Raw genomic sequence first — 24,645 nt, 5'->3', positions numbered from 1 at the left:
TTATTGTGTATCCTTGTTTTCCTCCTTTCCTTTAAAAAAAGTTCTTTGTAACTTAGATAATGGAGCACTTCAATTATAACAGTTAATAGATTGATTTATGGCCCCTAATTGTGATCAATATTACTTCAAATGTGCAGAAAGTCTTTAATGTGGACATCGACCCAAGCCAAACTCTCCGACTCAGTTAATCACACCTGATCAATACTCTGTGCTGGTGCACTAGCTGCCCCAGGCTGTATGGCGAATATTTTAGATTTCCTCCATGATTCAGATTAATACCACGCCACCCTCCATGCAGTGACGTAGTCACACAGTCTGTCTCAAGATGCTAATGTATGTGACTTCAATGCAGTGATTGTTGGAAATGTACAGCATGAAAACAAGCTCTCCCTGCCCATTTCTCCTTAAGCAGGTACTCCTTATATACAGACTTCTATTTCTAACGTGCTTCTCACACCTATCTTTGTATAGCGCTTATGTAGGGAGCCGTATGCCTTTTAATACTTGTGTGTGTGAGTGTGTGTGTGTGAGAGAGAGAGAGTATTGAATGCACAGAACAGCCCCATAATTGAGCTCGAGCAGACGTGTTTGGGAAGCCGCTAATTACAGCGTTTCTCAGGTGAGCTTCTCCAGTGTTGAGGGCCTGCAATGGGTGTTGTGTTAACAGAAAGCAGAGGTCCCATCGACCCACTGGCCTCATTGCAGATTCATTACGCTCCTCAATTACCCTCCCGGCGTACGCTGGCGACTGCTCACACACACACCCTCATGACACGGAGCCTCATAATTACGCCTGTATTTCTTTTTAGCCCCTCCGCCCTCATTTGACGGCAGAGCTGTGGCACTTAGTGGCCCTTGTGACTCTGTAAGTGTTGCAAAAATAATTAAACCTGGAACTGTTTGTGTGTTTTATGGTGTCGTTGTTCCATACAACTGTGTCATGGTCAAACCTGGAATTTTATTGTTATTTTACTGCCTTGATTTCCCAGAACAGAGTTTCAATGTTATGAAGAATATTATACCATAATGCATTAATGAAGATTTTTGAGCGTTTTGGTTACCATGTTCTCTTTGTGCTTTTTAAGATGTTAGGGGTGATGAGGGGTTTTAGGCTTTTGAAAATTTCCTCACAACGTATTTACTTATACAGATGGATTGCATACATTGTATTTATTCTATTTTGTGAGTTAGTAGAGTGTGCCTGCAGTTTATTCTGAATATCTTACAATATTAATAATTATTATAACTGAAAAACAAATGTTATAAATGACCATTCTATCCCTTTAAAGCCTGTGTGATTTGAGTGCTTCTGAGAGCTGGAATGGAAGGTGATAAAAATATGTCCTTCCTCCCCATGGACAGTGTTTGTGTTGTGTGAAAAGACCAAAAAAAATGCTGGGAGATGAGGGTTCTGAGGGGAGTAAGAGAGTAAAACGACTGAAGAAGAAGCAATGGACCACATTAAGAGAGAAAACATAGATCGATTACTTCATCCACCTTAATTCCTCCTCATGAATGTACACAAAATAAATTGTTCGCATAGGTGCAATGAATTATTTGTGTGTTGATGTGCTGGTGTTCTGCCTCTTGCTGAGCTGCACCACCTCCTCTCGTGCTCGATGGGAATGTGGCAGCCTTGGTAAGTCAATGCTTGTGACTCTGGGAGCACGGTGAGCGCAGGAGGGGCGGGCAACAAAAGCTGTCCACAGCTCCACTAGTTTGTGAAGTTCCAGGTGCTGGACCGTATCGGTGGATGTTTCACCGAATGTTTGGTGTCTCGCTCTGATTATGTGTGTTTCTGAGGGAGCAAGACAGGCACTTGATTCCAGTTCATTGGAGTGAACAGTGAACTGTGGATCTCGGTGGACTGGGGAAGGGTGGGAGGTGAGTCCAGGAGCACCACTCAGCTGGTCAGGCAGGGGCGAAATGGAATATATTCCAATTGGTACTTTAATTTTCCTCTCCTTCCCTGCCTCCTTCCTTCTGCTCTCCCTCTCTCTCTCTCTCTCTCTCTCTCAGAAGCTGACACGCTCTCCCGTGCCGTAGTGGTCGCGGACGCTCTTGAGCCGCTTGTGGTACCGACTCAACCTGCCGTCACTCTCATTTTCCCTCTTCCCCTCCCTGTCTCACATTCCTTCACTCCTTCATCTCTCCCATTTCTCTCTCTCTATCTCTCTCGGTCGGTCCCGCTCTTTCCTTCTCGTTCACTGTCGCGCCCACTCTCCGCTCCCCTCCCGCATCCGTGCTCGTTCTCTTTCACACATTCCCATTCCCCTGCTTGGTTGCTGGTGCTGCCCCTGCCTCACTCACCGCGCCACCGGTAGCTGCACCAGCCCCCCCCCCAACCCCTCCCAAGCAGAGAGGGCTTCACCCACCAATGACTGGAAGAGCATTTTTGAAGAAGACCCGCGAGCCCAGGAATCGAGAAGACCGCCGGCGGGGGAGGGTGTGCGGGATCTCATGCACGAGGATGACATGCCTCACCGGTGCACTCATGGTGATTTTACTCCATCGGTTGTCACCGTCGGCTGAACGGTGCTGCTGTTAGCTGTGCTGGACACTCCATTCACACCATCAACCCGCGGTGGATGTTGCCGGCGGCTCGGAGACCCGTCCCCTGGCTGGATCACTGCTGGAGACGATACTTGTTCTTCTGCCGAGATGCTGTCCAGGAATCACGGTGGACTCCTTTCTGCCTGTGAGCTTGCGCTTCTCCTCTCGCTTCTCATGGGCTCACCCGGAGTGACCCGGCAAGGCAGGGCACAAGGCAGGCACAGGAACAAGGGTGGTAAGTCCCCTTAACACGTGTCCGTTGGAGTCCATTGATTGATTGCTCCTGTCTTGCAGCTGCCAGCGTGGCCGTGAGATCTAGACTGTAACCCTAATGAGGCGTGCACGGGTCCTAATGGCTGAGATTGATTGTGTAGCCTGACCCTTGCTATGGATGCACGCTGACAAGTGGTGTGCCTGTTTTTCAAGGTCGGGAGTCATCAGAAATATACTCATCTTGGACGAACGTTGATCTGGTTCCAAAGACGGGTGAAATAACATAACAAAACTTTTATGTCAAATGCAATAGCAAAACATTTTGAAACGCCATGTGTGAACAAAAAAGTGTTTTATGCCTGTTATAAGGCATTGTAAGCAAGAACCATGGTGACGGATGATCAAAATACTATAGGTATAGTCTATTTCTAATGCATTTGGCAAACGCCCTTATCCAGAGCGACTTACAACGTGCTCTCAAGTTACCATCGATGAAGTGATCAGTTCCAGTTCATTGGAACCCCCAACTATGAATACAATCTTTTTATTCACTCTGTTGTAGATTCTGTACACAAGTTCGACAATAAGAAAGTTTACAAGTTAATCTAAATATTCTTTAAAGAGGAAGGTCTTGAGCTGCCGTTTGAAAATACTCAATACTGAGCTTCATTTCACCACCGAGGGGCCAAGACGGAGAAGAGTCTAGATGAATGTCTTCCTTTTACCTTCAGAGATGGAGGGACCAGGCGAGCAGTACTGGAGGCTCGGAGAATACGAGGTGCAGTGCGAGGTGTAATAAGGGCTGTGAGGTAGGATGGTGCTACTCCATGTTTGGCTTTGTAGGCCAGCATCACTATTTTGAATCTGATGCGTGCAGCTACTGGGAGCCAGTGGAGGGAGCGTAGCAGAGGGGTGGTGTGGGAGAATTTAGGAAGGTTGAAGATCAGTCGTGCTGCTGCATTTTGTATGAGCAGCCGCCACACCAACGTTATTTTAATAGAAAGCAAAGTAGGTGGGTTATGCAAGCTACTGTAGAAACCCCAGCCCCTTGTATGCATTTTAGATTGCCATGTTTAGATTGTACTTCATGCTGTGATGTGCATTTTAGATCGTACAGCATGCTGTACAAATGATTTCCAATGTTTCCTTTGCAGTTTTGTGAAATACGCTTTTCAGAATACCATCCCATGTGATTGATTTTATAAGTCTTTTATAAAGTTGTTAAATTAAGTGTTTATAAATTATGGGTGTGTTCTATGTACACATTAAGTTAGCACAAATTGAAGATTAATGAAAAGATGCTGTAAATTTTTTTTATGTGTCTGTTCCATAAGTAATGCTAGAATGTAAGGATGAGGTGCAACATATGCAAATACGATTTAATGCTGAATTCTGTTAATCTGTATCTGTGACCGTGGGGTGGAGGGGCTAATCCTGGAAACTGCAGTATGTGTGTGTGCGCTAAGAATATCACATACTTTCCCTGACACACACGCACATTCACACACATGCATAAGGAGAACGGGAGGTGCCACATGGAAAAGAGCTCGCCACAGCGGCTCTGGCTGGCTGAAGGGCAACCCTGCTGTGAGATCCCTGGAAGTTCTGGAGGACCCGTCTGATTTCTGAGCATTGCACGCCCAGAGTGCAGTGATCAAGTACGGTAGCCTGGAGAGCATGCTGTTCCACACACACAAATACATACACACACATTCACACACACATACACACATGCAGACAGAATCGGTAATCTCGTTTGCTGGCTTAACAGCCAGCTCTTATCTCTCTGCTGGTGTTCTAAGGGGTGCCTGCCCCTCGTCCTGCCCGACATATCAGAGCAGCTGATGCCAAGCGGCACGATGCCTGGCTTCAAAGGGCCAGCAAGTGCACTGTGATCCTCTTAACAAGATTCACTGCCACCCCTCGCTTTTCTCTCCCCATCTCTTTCTCTTGTTTATTCCACTTCCCAACCCTCCAGCCATCTACTTATCCTACCACTTACAGCAGATTAGTGTCTATGCGTTATTTCAAACACGTTCTTATCCAGTGACACCCACAGACTTCAAACTACTTTTTGATACATAAGAAACCAGGATCAGGTTGTTGCATTAACGGTTGTTAATGCAATCAATGTTATTTGCTTAGAGGGGACTAATCTTACCCATGAACCAGCTAGCCCCAAAAGACAAAATCAAACTCCAGTGACCACCCTTGGCTCTTTGAGCAAGACTATTCCCCTTTAACCCTGTCTTGCTGCAGGGAAACTGTTCTTGTCGATAAGTGATGAGAGGTAAATATCCATGATGGAATTAGAGAAAAGAATCACTGTAAATTGTTATATAATACTGTGATTATAAATGACTGAATTAATCATGCTGCCATTGCAGTTTATAACCTAGCACACACACACACACTTTACAATGATTTTACAATGACAAGCATTTTCACAGGGGCTTAAGCATCCACAAGTTGAAACTGCACACTTCATCGGCTGTCACCTCTCTAGAGCCTACCAAATGTCTCTCTTTCTATTTCTCACAGCAGAGGTGCGAATGGGAGAGGGGAGTTTTGAAAGTGGGAGTCTAATGAAGGTCATTAATGGAGAGATAGGTTGGTGCCAACAGGCAGTTTTAGCTGGACACAGCAAATCCAACATCCATCCATGGCAATCGGCTTCCTCTAAATCCTCCATCCTGTTCACCAGAGTCTGAGCCACCAAAGATGATCCTGTCTCTGTGAGGGTATAAGTGTGAGACTGTGTGCGGGGAAGTGATAAAGGATGATGAAGTGGAAAAGGGAAATACAGAATACTGTACAGTGCTAAAAAGTACGGAGTGTATAGAAAAATGATTAAGCCCATCAAATACCTACTGATAAGCTCAGAAATGCTCATTGATACAGCAGACGTTCTACTGGCATGCAGTGTTTCATTGGATGTCTGCATATCACACCCAATCCCTTAAGCCACCTGACACAAGGCCCAGTGGTTATAATATGCCACAAGTGAGCTTATTTGATTAAGAATGGTACCAAATATATGTCCTCAATGCAGAGTGGTGTTATAATGGAAGAAACTCTGCCACTAAAATGGCATAAAATCAATAGAATGTGAAAAAAAAATTATATATATATATATATATATATATATGTGTGTGTGTGTGTGTGTGTGTGTGTGTGTGTGTGTGTGTGTGTGTGTGTGTGTGTGTGTGTATATTCCAAGCTGCTCCAAAAGGAACTATCCCCCGGTTATTGTCACAACAGGTCTCTCGCTTTCCTGTGCTTCAGGATATCTTGATCCTACCATCAATATATCTTATCTGGTCTCTGACTTAGGTGTGAATGGTTGTGGCCTAAAATTCCTAACTTAAACAGAGAATCAATTTATACTGCATTTAAAAGACGCCATTGAATGCTGTGGTCAGTGACACTGACAAGAAACAAAGCTTATTGATCAAATATATGAAAGACTGTGGTGACTGGACAAAATTGCAGGTCAGGCAAAATTCACAGAAGGTTGGTTGAATTTGCATTATCTATCACAATCACAAGATCCCAGAATCCTGAAGGGACTGAATGATAAATAAGTGACAAGGTCAATCGGGTGCACAATCGGTTTGACAGGTGAGTCAGTACAGGAGTGGATCAGTGCATTTCACCAGTTGCCGATTCTGATGTTCTGCCTACTATTTGATGAAATATACATTGTATTGCTTATTAAATCTCATACAATGTACCTTATGGAAAGAAGAAAAAAAAACAACTTGTTTCTAATGGTTGAATGAGAAACATTAAGTCACTTCAGCTGTTGCACTGATGTCACTAAACTTTATTAACTGTTGACTATCACACGACTACAATATACAGTAGCTTGTTTTATGCCCAGCTCTGACTCTCTCCCTACGGATTTAGATAGATAGCCTGGTCCCAAAATAACATCCCTGCTACATTGCCAAGATGGCTGCCAAGTGGGTGGTTTTACCATTTGTGTACCATTTTCATTGCTTATTCATTCGACTGGTTGTGATTTACACCCACACGGTGTCGCTGGATTCGGAGCATTTTCACATGGTCAGCTCGCTGTTTGTGAGGACAGAGTCATTGACCTATTATTTGCTTCATAAATTTGTAGCAAGTACATCACCATTTATGTTTGAGGGGTTCTACTTTCCCATTTCACCATGTTTTTTTTCTTTCCCATGAAGCCAGGAGTGCCTTGAAATGATGCAAACGCTTCTGCAAGATTCCAGCTCTCCCAAGTCTCATTTACGTCTCACCTTCCTGACCCTGTGGATGTGTGCTGCGCTTATTCTAGCTAAGTTACTTGCTTAGGGCTACTAGCAGCCGAATCCAGCAGGACAGTGCTCACGGAATCTCAGCGATCAGCCCCAGTGAGTTGTCCTGCTGCGCTGAGTTACGACTCCATCCGACCCCCCCTGTCGCGTCCGTTTTCTCATGTGGGAGGGGGTTAAAAGGGGAGAGCTCCGGTGGTCAATGCTTGGCTGGCTAGAGAGAATCATTAGTGGTACAGGCTCACTGCACTCAAGCTCTTTTTCTATTCTAGATCTGTCATTCTGTCTCTCTTTTATGTTTCATCCCCTCCTTCGTGACGTCAACACGTTCAAAAACCCATAAATCATTTCTTCATGTCTATTTTTAAAAAAATCTCCTCCTCTTCTGTCATTTGTCTTTCTCTCTGAATGTTTTCTTCCTCCCTTTTGTCTTCAGCGCCTTCAGTGGCATCCCGCCACTGCATTCAGTCCCTTCAGTCCTGTCGGAGGCACAGCCGGGCAGAGACGAGTCGTTTCTTATTAGATGTTGTGATTGGCCTCCTGATTGGCGGGCTTCTGTGGTCAGGGACCATTGCCACCCTGACACAACCCCTCCTCTTCCTCCTCCTCCTCCACCTTTCGACGGCAGCCACCGGCAACGAAGCATGAAATTCGCTAAAACTGCAACAGCAGCTCTTCTAATTGCATTTATTTCCTGTGCTGCTGTGACAAAAGTCACGGCCTAATTCTGACACAGCATCAAGATCAGCAAAAACTGTTTGTGCATGCACTTATTATTTCTACCCCGTCGGCCTCTTTTTTTCTGTCTGATAATGATTTTTTATTTTTTTTTAATGAGCATTTTGTCCTCTGGCATCAACATTAATCTTAGAGCATTATTAGGAGTGACATGACTGTGTGCATAACCCACAGCATTTTTTTTTTTTTTTACTTGACCTTGTCATAGAAAGTAAGAATTGTTTCAAGAGAAATAATTGTATTATATATTATGATCATCAGGCCCCAAAATCAAATTTCTGTCATTTAATATACATTTTATTCTTGGTCTCACTGAAACTACTTATGTGTCTGTCAGATGTCTTCTACATTTACCTACAGCTCGGGAATCTGAGTTTCTGTGTATGTGTGGGTGTGTGGGTGTGTGTAATCATGTATGTGTGAATTACCAAGCGAGACTGACATCCCAGCTGTGCTAATGGTGCAGACTTGAGATGAATCCACAGTGGAACATCACACCCTCGTTCCCGCCACGAACAGCTGAGGAAGAGGTTGGAGAGGAAGTAATTATGGGCGATATTGACGGCTCATTGATGTTAAATGCTTGTCAAAATGGACGGCTGCTGCAAGCTGCATGTTTTTCTTGTCTGTACTGTTGTGGTTTCTTTGGTCCCTGTATCCCCTCCTCTTTTCTGCGTTTGTTTGCCATTCCGGGCGTGCGGAGCAGCTTTGTCATACTGGATTGTGCTTTTATTGACCGATGCATCATCCTCACCTCATTGGTCTGGGAGATGAGTGAACAAAAGAAAAAAATCCCTGCTATCTGCAAATGTGTATACCATCCTGCTCTCTGTACAATTTATAGAAAAGAATATCAATAATCTTCGGCCCATTTGAAGGTTCAGATATCCAGGCATGCCCGAGCTGGTCTTCCAGCTGTGCAGAGAAAGCCTTTAGCAGCTTAACCAGTCATGTTGCTCCTTTAGTCTGGCCAAACCAAAATCTAGGCACAAATTTCAATTAAAGCAACAGTATATGTTTACAGTACCATACTTTTACATTTACATTTACGGCATTTATCAGACGACCTTATCCAGAGCAACTTACAATCAGTAGTTACAGGGGACAGTCCCCCTGGAGCAATTTAGGGTTAAGTGTCTTGCTCAGGGACACAATGGTAGTAGGCGGGATTTGAACCTGGGTCTTCTGGTTCATAGGCGAGTGTGTTACCCACTAGGCTACTACCACCCCACTTTTAATGGCAAGAAGATTGTTAATATAATTTTTATTTACTTACAATTTTTCACATTTGCTCAAATAATTAAGTGATTAGTTATCACATGTGACACAGCACAGCACCCAGTGCATACAGTGAAATGTGGTCTCTGCATTTAATTAATTCCCTGAGTTAGCAACGGGCAGCCATTAAAGTGTGTGGGGATGGTACTTTGCTCAGTGGCACCTTGGCGGTTTGGGATTCGAACCAGCAACCTGCCAATTAGACAAGTTGCTGGGCCGACCACTGCCCAATAACAGAAGATACATGCTCTAGGCACAACAATATAGTGCTCTCAGATAAATGCTGTGTTTAGTGAAATTCTGTAAAGAACAAATTGGAATTTGGTGCAGTGAGGTGTGTACATCCCAGTGCACCTTTGATTTGCTCTACAATAGCACAACAAATGATCTTTGCAGTTATACTCCTGGTATGAACTCACATCTGCCAGTTCTCATGCAGACAGCCCAGCTCAGCTGTCAGCCCAAACCTTCAGGAAGATTTTTTGTAAATGACAGTTTAAAGGTATAAACACCCTTAATCAAAAAGAAAAAAAATAATACTTTTTTTTATACTCATGAGATTTGAAATGTGACAAGAAATAAAATAACAAAAATTACATCATCCCAAGTGCTGCAGCAATTTCACAGTTTCTTTTTTTTTTTTAGAGAAAATATGTCTTGGTTATGCATTCTGTTGTCAAAATGTCCCCGTAGCAACAAAGCACAGAATGACATTTGCAGTTCTTATGGTGTCAGCTTCCAAAAAGAAAAAAGAGCCAGGAAATGACATTCATCTTCCGCATCGCTCACGGAGACCACTTTGAGCCTTGTGATAAAATACAGGAAATGGCAAAAGTGATTAGAATTACCAGCCCCTGTTACTAAAACTGTATAATTTACTGTTTTACTCTAGAAAGTACTCAGAATAGACTCAGAAACATTGAGGTGGCTAACACTGGAGCACTGTCATAGGTAATACAGCTGTATTTTGTCTAGTGCCTATATAGGGTCAGAGCTGCAACACCGATAAATTCACCCTAGCCATAGGAAATTCTTACATTCTTACTTTTTTTCCATGTAAAAGAAAACAATGGTGCCAGATGAGAAGAGTTAGTTTCTCTCCCAGTTTCTGACACACAGTTCACAGTGTTGTTGCTTTATCTTAGTCAACCTCGGATGGTCCAGTTTCTGAAGTCAAATTTAATATATAACTAATATATAGACCAAATGCAATTTACATACAGACCTCACATTGAGCGGTTTTTATTTGTCACGGGGAAAATATAACGCACAACATATATCAGAACGTGGGGACAGAGGCACCCAATCATGCTAATGACGGTAGACCACGGCACAGGTACATTGATGGCAAGTAGCAGATGCCCTTATCCAGAGTGACGTACAAGCAGTAGTTACAGGGTTAAATGTCTTGTTCAGGGATCAATGGACGTAAGGGGGTTTAAACCTGTAACTTTGTGGTCTTCTGGTTCATAGGTATATATATATATAACATAGATCCGATTAATAAATCTATTAATTTATTTTGTTTGTTACTGTTGCATTTAATAACATTTCCTTTATTCATTTCATTTGCAAGCAAAATAATCGCATGTTTAACCATCTGGTAATGTTACTCACCCCCTGCCGAATAATTGGTATCACTGAACCCCAGCAAGGAAAAAACGCTGTTGCTTTTTGAGGGCCGTCTGGCTGTTTTTTAGAGTTGTCTGTTTTTTTTTGTTGTTGTTTTTTTTTTAAACATTTGTAACATCACAGACTTATTACACGCTTATTTTTATTGTGACAGTTTACACCACAACATTGGGTTTGGAATAGATTTTTTTTCTTCATATTAAGTACACAGATTTGTAAATGCACATGAAGCGCAATAGTTCAGTCATGTTAAATGCTATTATATGATGAATGTAGACCATCCCACACTTTTGGAACCTCAATGAAATGACTGCAAATGACTTAATGATCAGAGCGAGGAATGTGTTAAAATTGGTTACATTAACCTAAGGATTTATTCCAAGATTTTCTCCCTGAGCCTCTTAGAAAACTTTAGAGAAAGGAGAGAACAGACAATGAGGAGATGGTATTTTTCCTATTTCCCATGCAAGGCAACCCAAAAAGCAGAGCACATGTTCCTCCGACTTTGCATGCAGCCTTTTCCTGTTGTTTATGCATGACATTTAGCTGAAAATATTAACGATATTCACAAAGGAACCAAGACCATAGCCTCCTGTGAAGCACATTTTTATGCTCCATAATTTACGAAATGAAAAGTAATCAGATTTCACATGGAATGCAAATTAAATAAAATGTATGGAAATCAAAATCAGTCAAAAAGCCTTTTTCTCAACATTTCTGTGTGATTATTTGAGTTTGATTTGTTTTTTATACTCATGCAAACATTTGCACTACATATTATATACATTATAAAAGAGAAATAGACATTGTTCTGCTGGCTGAATTAATACAACATTCATCCTCTAATCACATCCACAAATGAGTTAATTGGCCATTGGTCTTCGTTTGGTGGGGAGTGTAGATGTCGAGATCTTGTGGAGAGAGCGGTTTGGAATGAAGAACTGCTGGAAAGAACACCCGGCGGGGACTGGGTTGAATACGGTGCCATGAAAAGGCTGTTTCTCGGATGCCTAAGGCGTGGCAGAGAGCATGACATTTGCTGGCTTGTTTTCCTGCTTGGGAGACAGCGAGCTTGTTGCGCTGATTGAAATGCTAAGCAGTTTTGTGCGACTCTATCTGCCTGTCATCATCAGCTGAGAATTATGTGCGCTGGAGGCACGCTGCTGGCAAAGGTGTAACACTAAATAGGTCATGTTGTTTGCCAATGAATATTTCATAGGGACAACCACAGAATGATGTTAGGTGACCACCCTCCGAACACACACACACGCGCTCATGGATATTTTCTTTGCTTCTTAGCTCTTCTTATCTGAGTAAGCAAAAAGGCCTAGACTCTCATTTTTTTGATTGAGAGGCAGAACGACTGAAAAAGAACTCAGTGGAGACCCATGGAGAGCTCAACATCAACAGTGCAGGAAATAAGCTACTTTTTCATTTTGTGTTTTGATGACGGTGTCCTCGGTAGTCTGTTCACTTGGGTTGGTGTATGAAAGTGATGTGATTGTCATTGCAGTACAGACCACGGTGCACACAATGAAATGTGTCCGGCACCCGGGGAGCAGTGTATGGGGATGGTACGTTGCTCATTGGTATCTCAGTGGCACCTTGGCGGTTTGGGATTTGAACTGACAACCTTCTGATTACGGGTTTGTTTTCCTTAGCCAGTATGCATCCTCTGCTCCCTATCTAGAAGAGAGCTTGTGCTGAAGCCCCGTATTATATTCATCATTCGTTCATCAACTTGGGGTCATGGTAGTACTGGAAAACTTCCCTCAAGATTGAAATGCATCCTCATAGGGTGACCACACAATGTGACCACTTTGTAACATGTTTGTGCAAAAGAATCCCAGTTCCAAGGCTTGTGCTGGTTTTGAGTATATATTAGATTTGGAAATCTGGTTGTTCACATCCTCATCTCCATCATAAACACGGGTATTCTGGTTCCCAATTATTGCATGGATGCTGAGCAACTACTCATTTTGATCTGACATTCCTGTAACAGTTAGCCTAACCTTAAAGTCATTTCAACACTGTGGGGATTGAAAAAGAGGCTACTTCGACTAGCTGGCTTAGCGCTCTTGTGGACCTGCCTGAAAATAGTAAACACGTCTTCCGTTTTGTATGGTGTCAAGTATTCTTGATTCTCTTGGTACCTGAAAAACATGTCATTGCTCCAGAACTGAGATTGCTACAGAAGTGCCTGTGGTGGATGATCACACACACTGCATGGAAACAGGATAGGGCATAAACACTATCCTGTCTTATTTTGCAGGACTCCAGATATGGGTGGTAGTAACTTAGTGAGTAACAGACTCGACTAGGAACCAGAAGACCCAGGTTCAAATCCCACTTACTTCCATTGTGTCCAAATGTCCAAGAGTTCAAATCCTGAACTGTCAAAGTGCCATCCTTTCACGGCTGCTCACTAAGGGTGATGGGTTAAATGCACAATGACAATCACTTCACTTTGACTTAATGCTTCTATAAAATAGCTTTCAGTCTTTGTCTGTGAAACACTGCCTGTCATTAGCTCTTTACATACAGATTTGGGCAGTTTTTTTACTGTAATATAAAGAACTATTAAAGAAGGACTCATGCTGGTGAAATTGTGGCCTCTATTGGACCTCTGACTGGCTAAAAACAATGGCACTGGCAATACACAATTTCAATGTTTAAATGGAAATGTATAATTACATCTCACAAAGCAGCTGAACAGAATACAACACATTCTAAAGAACTGTGGTGCTAAATAAGAAGCTGTTTCTATAATAAAAGTATTCAGGAAGACAGAAACAGAATATGCTAATGAGTACATAATAATACATGTTAATAATAATAAAAAAGGAAAACTTTGCAAGTCACATTGAATAGTCTATTTCATTCTGCTTCACCTATTTGATTTTGTTTGATGAGGTTTTGGTTTGAATGATGATGTAGACATGAAGTTTCTGGCCATTAGAAAATAAATTGTAGTTCTAGAAACACCGGTTTCTCCCAGGGATGATTGTCACAGCTGAATTCTCTGACAGCTCTTCCACGATTTCAAAAGCACTTTGAAATGTTGTCACTGTGCACTGATACGAGCTAAGCTGTGACCCTGGGACAGCATTTTACAAACAAAAAGCAGCAGTGCCGTGTTAAAGCGGAGACAGGATGACTCATTCTCTCTGAAGAGTGTGGGAATGAAATCGTGGCCATGCCGAAACTTCGCGCGGAGGTGAGTCGCAGATGGACGGGATGAAGCAGCTCGTCGCCAGCAGTACTGTGCCTTCCTGCCTGTCACATCAAAACGCAGTTATATAAGTAGGTGGCACTTCTGTAGGCTCACGTTCGTGCGCCGCTTGCTCGCGCAAACACAAGGCGAGCTGTGAACTTGGCAGTGAAAAGAGTCTCTGTGATAAATAAGGGAGGCTTGGGAGTGGGAGAGACAACTGCTCACGGCTGCGGAGAGTGGGCGGCGTATGTGTGTGTTTGTGGAAGGGTGGCAGGTTGCTGTTGAGGAAAAGCTGTCTCTTATGTCTCCTATATTGCACTCTGTTCAGGCTGTGTTGTTGGAGGCTTATGGTTACATCTTATTTCACATTTCTGGCTACATGAAACTGCAACATGGGATTCCATTTAGAAACGAACAAGAAAAACATAGGATCGATTTACATATATCCATAAAATGCATCTGTGTTAAGTCTGATCATTTTATCATTGTAAATAATTTATAATTGAATGTGTGTCTTTGTGTGTGAATTTTATGCATGATATTATTAGTTATTTATTTCTTTATTTTGGGGTTGGGCATTTTTGTATTAGGTGAGTAATAAATATGTCAACATGACTAGGCCTATATATTATATATAAACTGTATATAATGCTAGAGTGTAAAGGTCCAGTAAACATGACTCAAAGATTGGCTGTTGAATTAATAAAAGTTTTTAGGAAGCTTAAGATTTATATAAACTGTACCTTTTTTAAAGGTCCCCAGACATTAATTTGTTTTGCTTGTATATTGGTCTTAGTTGTCCCCTAATACAGCATCTGAAGTCTCTTTCTGAATATCAGCCACTTCTAGCCAGTCCCACAATGACATTTCGAGATTTGGAGATCATCAACACTATTCAGCAACCACAATGTTTGGACACAGACAGAAAGTTGCTTTTTTAGAATTAAAAAATTTCCATTGTTACGACATAAGGGGCTAAATTCCAGATCCAGCCGTCTGTAAATGATCTTAATGATCTTTTGGGGCAGTGGTGGCTTAGCGGTTAAGGAAGCAGCCCAAAATGACAATCACTTCACTTTCACTTTTCACTTTCACTTAAAAGCCACACATGTCTTTGAAGAGGTTACAAAACTTTTGACACTGTGTCCTGAATTTGCATTTTAAAAGCTGAAAGTCCAAAAAAATAAGGTTCATTCGTACCATTCACATGCATTGCATTCCAGAGCTGAAATGTTTTTCTTTGGCTGGAAATGATTCTTCGAGTCTCTCCTAGATTTTTTCTTTTCTAATTCAAGTCGGGCGAGTACCAGCCATCGGCCGGCAGTAAACCCGGCCTGGTCCTGTATTCTCCTGTCCTTATCTGAATCGCACAAGCCTCTCATCAATATTGCCACTGTATAGAAGCAGGGCGACAGAGGTCAGGTGTAATTGTGTAGCTCTGTTGGAATTACAGTCTGATTAATGAGAAGGTGGCGTGTCCAGGGTTTAAAGTCTAGGAGAAAAAGAGAGAAGCTGAGGCAATGTGAAATTGGCTAGAGGCCTTCAGAGTATCACAAACAAGAGCTGAAAGGCAATGTCAAAAAAGCAACAGAGGAGGATTCCACTTGTGACCTAGGATTTTATTTATCCAACATAAATACATAATTGTTCAGTGATTAGACAGTCCTGTTTTTTTGTGAAGGACATTTTTGCAACATGCCACCTGAACACAAATTCAGAACAGAAAACGAACCCTTGTGGAACAACCTGCATTCATCAACACATTTACTACCAGTTACATTTACAAAAAACAGCAAAAGGTTAAATCCTTTAAACAAAACTGACTATGCAATTCCCAGGACTTCTTCATGTGTTTTCTTGCATGGGTCTTCAAATAGGACGTTCAGAGTTTAACCTTTGAAAATCTGGGGACATGGTGAGAGCAATATTTATTAGATGTTATTTGGGATGTCCTGGTACATTGGCATGGTCATAACTTCTCCACAACTGCAATTCCTGCTCTGTAGAGGTCAGGACCTATTAAAAGACAACTGTCGAACTGAAGACATGGACAAAGATTCACTGATAAGCTGTATAAATCTGACGGGAGACAGTTCAGAACTGTTCAGGTTTTGTGGTTTGTTGTTTATGATGCACCATCAGACTTCATAAGTTGCCAGAGTAATTTTTTGCAGGGAAACCCAATCCTGAATTTATATGAATAATACTGGGTGTCACACGAGAGGTAATATTAGGAAAACCACAGAAAGTTTCAACATTCCCAGAGAGGCCGTTTATTGGTGTTATCATGTGAAAAGGGTGGTAGTAGCCTAGTAGTATGGGGGTGTTGCCAATCCCCAGGATCCCCACTGCTGAACAAGTCAATGAGGAGTCAAAGACATTTTATCCAATAAAAGGTTTTGCAGGCAAACTACAACAATATATTTCACATATTTATTGTCTATATAGACAGAGGTGGCAGTAGGTCCTGTAAATTGGGGGAATTGGTGCAGACTTGGTGTCGGTGAGGTACCATTCAGCATGCCATGAAACTAATTCACTGAGTGTGAAGGAGACTCACAATCATATTTATCGTTTGTAAAAGGATTTGTGCACTTTGGTGTCTGCAAGGGATATGGACATGTTCATTCATTGTGGCCGTGCACTGATCCAGGGCATCCACGATAAAGTACATTTAAGTGGGCCCACAATCAGAAGGTTGCTGGTTCAAATCCCAAATCGCCGAAACGTCCCCACACACTGCTCCCCAGTGCCTTTCATGGCGGCCCACTGCTCACTAAGGGTGATGGGTTAAATGCAGAGGACAAATGTCAGTGTTTCATGCTCATCAAGGTGCTCTGTTGGTGAGGGAGAGAAAAAAAAATGAGCTTGGGGAAAAGGGTACACTGTTCAGTTTCTGGTCAGGTTGCTTGCAAAAAAAAAAAAAACGTTGCATGCAATTTGCCGACCCTGTGTTCTTCTATACTACTCTGTCAGCGTCTCGGGGCATGTCGTGACATTGGACAAGTACCACATTCCTAAACATTATTACTGACCATGTTCACCCCATTCATGGAAATGGTATTTCCTGATGGCAGAGCCTTCTGCTGTTTTAGCAGAATGGTTTACTAATGCATACAGTGCCACAATGGTTTGAAAAACAAGTTTGAGTTCCTAAAAACTATTTTGATCCACGAAGGTCTCCATCACTTATTACAAACTGCTCTATTCTGAGTTCTTTTGGTTCAAAGGTTTGGTTCATGTTGCCATGAACCTTACATATGCATAAGTTTAGCAGTGAATGCAGCGATGCATTACACACTGTAATTACTACATCCGCTTCATGTGTCATTAATATTTTACGCACAAGGCGCATTAGACAAAATCATTAGGCTTCAACTAAGTTTTGTTGCTCATTTTCCTTTCAAACCGTTCTAACGTCAATAACATTGTTGGATTAAGGCTTTTCCTCACTCACACTAGATGTAATACCTGGGAAGAGCAGCACAGACTCTGAAGGCTCCAATCAATTTTTGGTTCAATCCACACGTGAGCCATTAAAGTGACAGCAATTGCTACAGCTATTTGCTGGTTGTTGAACGAAACTGTGTATTGCAAGAAATAAAGTCACAGTTGTGAGAAAGGAGCACCACATGTGGTTGCATACGGTCACATGACTTTCCAGGGTGGAGAGAGGGCCAAGTGAAGATGGATGTCAACTGAAGTGGCCTTTACTATCAAGAAGATCAGATTTCTATTTGTTCTTGTTTGTAATATCAGGTATTTGTGCCTTTCAATAGATAACCAAGCAAGGTTAAACATGATAACATTTATTTATCATACTGAAATCACACGCCGCAATACAAATCTCAGTCATCCCATTGAGGCCATAATGTCATGTAAGAAAAAAATGAAGTGATCACACAATGTCCTCTGCATTTAACCCATCACCCTTAATGAGCAGTGTGCAGCCATGAAAGGCATCGTGGAGCAGTGTGTGGGAACTGGACAGGATTGGATTTTTGTTGTTTGCCTGCAAACTTTGTTTTTTGATGAAAATACTTTAAATCCTTATTGACTTATGGAACAACCCTTGTTCCGCAGTTCACTGAAAATATATTTGCCAGATCAGGTTAATTCTCTTTTTAGTTTTTAGGCATTCAGGAGGCTTGACATTACTCCATTCAGGCTTTTAATAAATACAACAGAATCACCTCACCAGCAGAGCTCAAATTTGCAGGGGCTCTTTCATTCTTAATAGAGGTTTTCACTCAGCTTCGGTGAGGGCGTGAGAAGAAAAACTCAGCAGGGGTGGCGCAGATTTGAGAAGTGTTTCTTTTTCAGCCCTTGCGAGTCTCTCAAAAGCTTTAAAACCTCCTGCTTTCTCTTGACAGCAACACAGAGACTGTCAATCATCCCCTTTTCTCATCTCGTTTAAGGAGAATAAAAGTCCTTTTCACAAACTCTCTCCCTCTCCATATTTTCAGCGAGACGTTCATATTAATTAAGAGTGGGCGAAGACTAGTGAAGCTCTGGATCAGCAGATTCTGTCTATCTGTCTGTTAACCTGTCGTGGAGCGGCATGTCTATCTGCAAGAAATGAACACTTATCTTACTTAGCCCATTTCTTTCATAGCTTGTTCACCATTCGCAGCTTGAAAATGCTCAAAAGAAAATGCAGCCCCTGCATCGGCTAAATTGCACTGCCTGCCAGTGCCTTTTAGAAATGGTTTTATACTTTTTTGGTTTAGTTTTCATGGTTTTTATTAGCACATGGATACTGTACAGAAATAGATATCAGAAAATGTCTTTGGGTGTGGTCTTAGATCATCAGAAGAATGGCTATTAAATGTTCCCAAAATATTGCTCAAGTTGACGAAAGAAGCGGCATTTGTAATGGCAGATTTGGAGTGGAGGTAACAAGTACAACAAATGCAGAAGAAAATCAGCCAATGAAACGACCAGGAGCGAGACCGCCACACACAAGTCTCCGTGGAGTCACCGGGATTCAGTGTGGTGAATGTTGAGTGTGAGGATGAAGGCTGGATGCAGAACAAGTAGAACTGTACTGTACTACTGTTCTACTGTAGAGCGGTCGGCTTTCAATCAGCTTTTAATGAAAATTACACACCTTTGAAAAGTAGTCTATGTTGGTGGTGATGTCCCTTGCCAGGTTGGGGTACCAGCCCTCCGCTGAAGCAGCATGTGCAAGGCATGCAGCTGCAGGGCTCGTGAAGGGCATCACTTCATTCAGTTTTACGGACCAAAATATATAAGATACTGTAGGGATGTCAAAATTACAGTTTTAATCGCTTTATAAATATTTAATGTTATACAAATGAACACAGCTGCATTTTGTTTACTTTGTGAGTGAGGTCTGACCTATGGCATGCATGTAAAATTCATCCTGACGATGTAGCTTGACCATGAAAGAGTTTAAGGGCCTATTCAGATGGTGCCACACAGCCGCCACACTGAAACATAAAAAAAACCATACTTACAGCGTGTGAGGCATGCAAATCAGACTTGAAAGTGAAGTGATTGTCATGTTGATACACAGCACAGCACACGGTGCACAAACCAAGATGTGTCCTCTGCATTTAACCCATCCCCTTAGTGAGCAGTGGGCAGGCACCCGGGGAGCAGTGTGTGGGGATGGTGCTTTTGCTCAGTGGCACCTCAGTGGCACCCTGGCGGCTCAGGATTCAAACCGGCAGCTTTCTGATTACGGGGTTGCTTCCATAATCACTACGCCACCACTGCCCCATGCAGACATGGGGGGGGGAACATCAGATTCAGTTTGTCAATAATTGAGAACACATCATGTTAAAAAAGTAATTAGTTAAAGCTATTAGTTACTGTGATAGTTTCGGGATTATAAAAGTAACTATTTACCAGGGAAAGGGTAAATCTTCAAATATGTGGATGGCATGGTGCTGATGTTAGCCGCACTGGGGTTTGTGCTGCATCCCTGGCCACTAGTATTGATGAAGAAGCTTCATAAGATTTGAATCGCTTGTTACCGATGAGGACAAACGCTACTTTTAAATTCTCCATTGCTGTGTCTCTTCTGCGCATTTATCTTTGTTTCGTAGAAACAAGCCCTTCCCCTCTCTTCCTCTGGTTGGTTTCTCTCAACCTTAGACAATTATCATCACTTAAGCGGGTGAAAAATAGTCGTTATTTAAACAACTGCTCACACTTTTAAATATCTATCAGGACTAACTCATTGCAATTCGTGATTAAATTCTTTATTGTTTGAATGCCCTAATGTAAGAGACAGTACTGCCGTGGATACTTTTTCAGGGCAGCTTAAATTCTTGCATTTAAATTGTATAACTGACATAAGTGTTTTTAAATTTTTGTCTTTATTGTTTTGCTATTATCATTATATATATGTTTTGCTAATTGTTTATTTTAAGCAATATAATTTCTATTGATATGCAAGCCTAACCCTCACTCTCACACGCACATATATTTACATATGCTGTTGTTTGTCAGTTGGATCAACTGCTGTGTGTGCGGCGTTCCAATCTGCACTTGTAATCGTGGGGATGTGTAAGCACAGATATTTAACACAGATACTAACACCTTGGAGGCACGCGTGAGTAGCCGCTAATGAAATTCCTCAGCACACAAGGCAATAGGGAGCAGAAAACACCCTGCTAATCTGCAGCACATCCTTCTTGCGACGCTTATCGTGGAGATCAGCGTCGCTGAGCGGGGTGGCCGTGTCAAATCTGATCAACCTGCGAGTAGCGGATGCCAGGTAGCCTGATAAGGCTCTCTGCAGGCTGTGTTCCTTCATTAAACGCATTCTGTTCCCATTGTTGCATTTCTGGTCTGGAAGGATGGAGGCCAGAACATCAAAATATGAGCAGAGAGCCGTGCAACATCTTGAGAGGTGTTAGCGTGAACGCAATACAGAAATATCTCTTGGGGGAAAGGACGCATGCTAAGTACAGGGTGTTGGGTGAAGTAAACAGCAGAGTTTTCTCCTCCCTGTCTCCCTTGATTCACTTTGCTGCTCATCGCTCCTGACTCATATTGTTCGTGCATAATAGCCCTCATCCATCAACCAAAACGAATGGCAAATTAGCTGTTGCATTCTGGTCCAGCTTCCACAAATGAAGGTTGGGGAGGTGGAGGTGTTTGATGTGGGTCATGTGGGTGGACTGTTGCCGAATTTACAAAGCAGGTTTGGCACATTCATTTGAGTCAATTAAGAAAACTTTTAATGAAAGAATGCTTAAAAAATACAGTTTTTGTCCTTTTGTCTTTTTAACAGTTTTTTCCCTGCTTTGTTAGTTCAGGATTTTGAACTGACACCTTTTTTTGCATCATGGTTTTGAATGTGACAGAATTCAATTCCTCACTTATTTCCTCTTACATTTTCTTAGCAGCTTCTCACACCAGTCTTCAGCCTTTTCCACACCAGTCATGCTGTTCCACCCAATCCCATCTTTGGTTCAAACTTGAAGAAAGGTTGAACCAGGCGGTGACCACATGTTGACTGGTGGGAGAAATGGAATAGATATGAACGCAGGAAGCATGCAGCATAATGCAGGGGAGGGGGTGAGGCGGACAGTCTGGCCCATCACATCCAATATGAGCGTGTTGCTTTATTATATACCACACACGTAGCCCATCTGTCGGCCCCCATCATTCTCTGCTGACATTGAATGAAAGGGAGAAAAAAAAACAACACATCTCCGTAGAGCCTCAGATTAGATCGATTAATTATGTATTCTTTCTGCATTAATTTTGCATGGTTTGGGAATCAGCAACCTACATTATTCAGCAACACAAAATGGAGAAATGCAGGTAAAAAGTCAGTGGGAGATCAAGAAAATAAGAACGAAGTCACCAGGGAGTGCCTTCAGAGTACGGAAGGAAAATAAAGGCAGACAAGTACAGGGAAGGTATATTTGGCTTTCACTTCAGAAGTAAATAAATAAAAGTATGGGACGACAAGAAAAAAAAAAAAACGAGTGAAATACTAGCGCGACAGCAAGGAGGAGTGGGGGAAAAATAATAAAGAAGCTCGAATAAAGGACGAGTGAGATAGTGGTGGGCGCCTGAGAGGCGTTCGGCGGCATCCTCCGGCCTCTGGGCCAATTTTCTGCCACGGTGGTAAGAAGCTCAGTGCAGAATGTGCAGAAAGCTGCAGATTAGGAGCCCAAAAGTCACCCGAAAGACGGCGGCATGTAATAAAAACTCACCTCTGCTGGAGTGAGCGGGAGCCGACCGGCAGCGCCCTCTCTATCCCTGCGCTCTATCGTGCTCCGCAGCCGCTAAAGACTCGGCTTTATTGAAAGGACGAGTGGGGGAGAGGAAAGAGGCCGAGTTGAAGAAAACGCAGCCATGACAAATTCATGTGAGTGACAGAAATGTGCAGACACCAGCAGATGCCCGCAGTAGTGCCATTTGGTCCGAGACCCCCTGACCCTCACACGCTCAGTCAGACACTGCAGCATATACACAGACGCTGTGTGTCACACAGTCTAATTGACTCACACACACCCACACCTATTTCACACTGGACCTTGGTCTATCTGCTCACAGCTTTGGGAAAGCCCTTCTAAAAGGTGACTGAAAGCCATGGTTTTAAAGGGTGGCTCAGCAACCCAGGGTTTGTCCCCAATCACCTACAGCCCGTCCCCCTGTCTTTCAAGTTGACACAGGAGCAGATTTGCTTCTTATCTGGCAGGATTGCTTCACAGCAACTGTGTTGTTGGTTTGTGTGAATTTTCTTTTTTTTTTTTTGGCCTGACGGCAAAGACATGGCACAGGTGTCACATTTGTTTCCACACATGTTCACACTGAAATGTCAGTGCTGATGCATTGTGTTTATGTCAGTAAGTAGCAATTCAAGCAAATACGTTTTACAGCATACAGTAGAAAGAACATAATATAATATGTGTGAGTGTCTTACTGAATGTTGTGCGCGCCCTTCGATGAGCTGGCGGGCTCCTGCACCCACAACTATGATAAGTTGCCATTTAGAATTAGAGAATTTAGAATTATTTTCAATTTGGAAAGGAAACTATTGTTGATTAAAGTAACAAAAACCTTTCCAGACATTGTGTAAATGAATATGACAATGGTTGTTAATGAATGGAGTATCTACAGAAATCTAGAGAGAACCATTAGTCAAATGAGTCTTGAGATACAGTAGAATGCTGTTTTCACTTATGCAAGTCTGTCACTTCATTGATTAAGGAAGCAATAAAACTAGTCTTCTTCAGAAAAAAATGATATCAGCGAAATGTGGGTTTGATCATCATTATTTGTAAATGTCAATGACTTTTTCTCATTTTCTGTTCAGACAAATCAAGCAGTCAATATAAAAACTACATATTACAGTCCAATGTTGCCTAACCAATGCAATGCAGAACTTATTTAATGTTATTCAAGAACAGCATTGTCCTTCTGGACTGGAATTTCTCAGTGGCTTTCTGTCATTTTGTTGGTTGTCTCAGCATATCAGCATGGCCAAGCAAAACCAGCTCACAGGCTTCACAAAATTTCACACAGGATGTGTTTTATCACACATGTTTATCAATGAAGACCTTGTGCAGTTTAATTCCATGGCTGTTCAGCAGTGCGCTTAGCCTGCCAAAAGCTAAGCCTGCCATTTTAGTGTCTGCTTCTACTTTTGTGCTTCTTGCAATGATGCTTGCTTTTCATCCTTGTCCATTGTTTTTCTGTTTCATTTTTCATTTCAAAATAAGATTCCTGATGAATTGGTAAATCAGATTTGTTCGGCAGAAGATTCTTTATCCATTTTTGATATGTGAAGTTTTTGTGTTTTAAGGAATATGGTCTGTGGTTGCCATCTCAGAGAATCGCCCAATTGTATTGAAAACACATAAAAGATAATCAACCAGTTTTACCAGAAGCCTGATACCCATACATATTGCATTGCAGTGCCTGCTGTTATAAAAAAAATAGCAGAACATGAGAGTCCGTAAGAGCAGTCCAGGTCATTTTGAACCAGAGTGAATTTTACGTAGGTGAAGGTATCACACAAAATTCAGTGGTAGAATGTCAAAATAGCAATTTACTGTGGGGATAACACAACATGGATGTTGAAGTAGCACCAGGCAAAATGATCACAGAAAGTGACATAATAATGGAAGAGTGACAGGAATCAATACAATGCTTAATTTAACCTTCATTCTTATGCTTTTTAGCTCAGTGTAAGAAAATGTCCTACAGAGCGTTGGGTTGCTTTTGCATAGTTACTGTTAATTCAGAACATAATCATCATCCACTGTCACTTAACCATCTAGAGAAAACACTATAGCATGTGAAACACTATAGGATGCAACTGTCACTGTCAGATTAACTACGTAACGAAGCTCATTCCCGGTGCGTTTACCGGTCTCGGGCCACAGATTGCAGGCCACGCTCCGACCCAGTGTGGTCTGCACCAATGGTTGTGCGAGCGACTTTTCCACTTTTTCTTTTACCAAAGTAGATTCTTGAATGTTTGTCCCATATTTCAATAAACCTTTTCTTGTATCCCATGCCTGGGTCTTCCCCTTTCCTTGCGTTGTGACAAACTTTTAGATTGCTGATAATCGATCTGAAAATTTGGTTTTGGACGTGGTCCCAAGATGACTGTTATAGAAATTGGATTTAAGAAGTATTGTGTTTTAATATGAGCTATAAAACTGTAGGTATACAGAGTGGAAAGGTAGGTGACCTGATTTTGCACTCAGGTCAGGTGATTTAGATTTTGCT

At 42.1% G+C, this 24,645-nt stretch overlaps 1 protein-coding gene across 5 annotated transcripts in view; it reads left to right on the top strand.

Moving 5' to 3' along the window:
- The first annotated feature begins 1,990 nt into the window (after positions 1-1,990).
- LOC114792082 (roundabout homolog 2-like) overlaps positions 1,991-24,645 on the top strand; it is a 138,416-nt gene continuing 115,761 nt past the window's right edge. For 3 of the 5 annotated variants that reach the window (XR_003750091.1, XM_028982938.1, XM_028982935.1), the window contains exon 1: positions 1,992-2,788. Coding sequence is in view for 4 of the 5 variants with exons in the window: in XM_028982938.1 (XP_028838771.1) it covers positions 2,662-2,788 (127 nt within the window). In the remaining variant the exon portion in view is untranslated. Of the gene's footprint in view, positions 2,789-24,645 lie in introns of all 5 variants that reach the window. The other 2 variants (XM_028982937.1, XM_028982936.1) reach the window with 2 other exon arrangements.

The sequence above is a fragment of the Denticeps clupeoides genome, chromosome 6, assembly GCF_900700375.1.
Source record: "Denticeps clupeoides chromosome 6, fDenClu1.1, whole genome shotgun sequence".
Classification (NCBI taxonomy): domain Eukaryota; kingdom Metazoa; phylum Chordata; class Actinopteri; order Clupeiformes; family Denticipitidae; genus Denticeps; species Denticeps clupeoides.
This window is presented reverse-complemented; position numbering and strand designations above follow the sequence as displayed.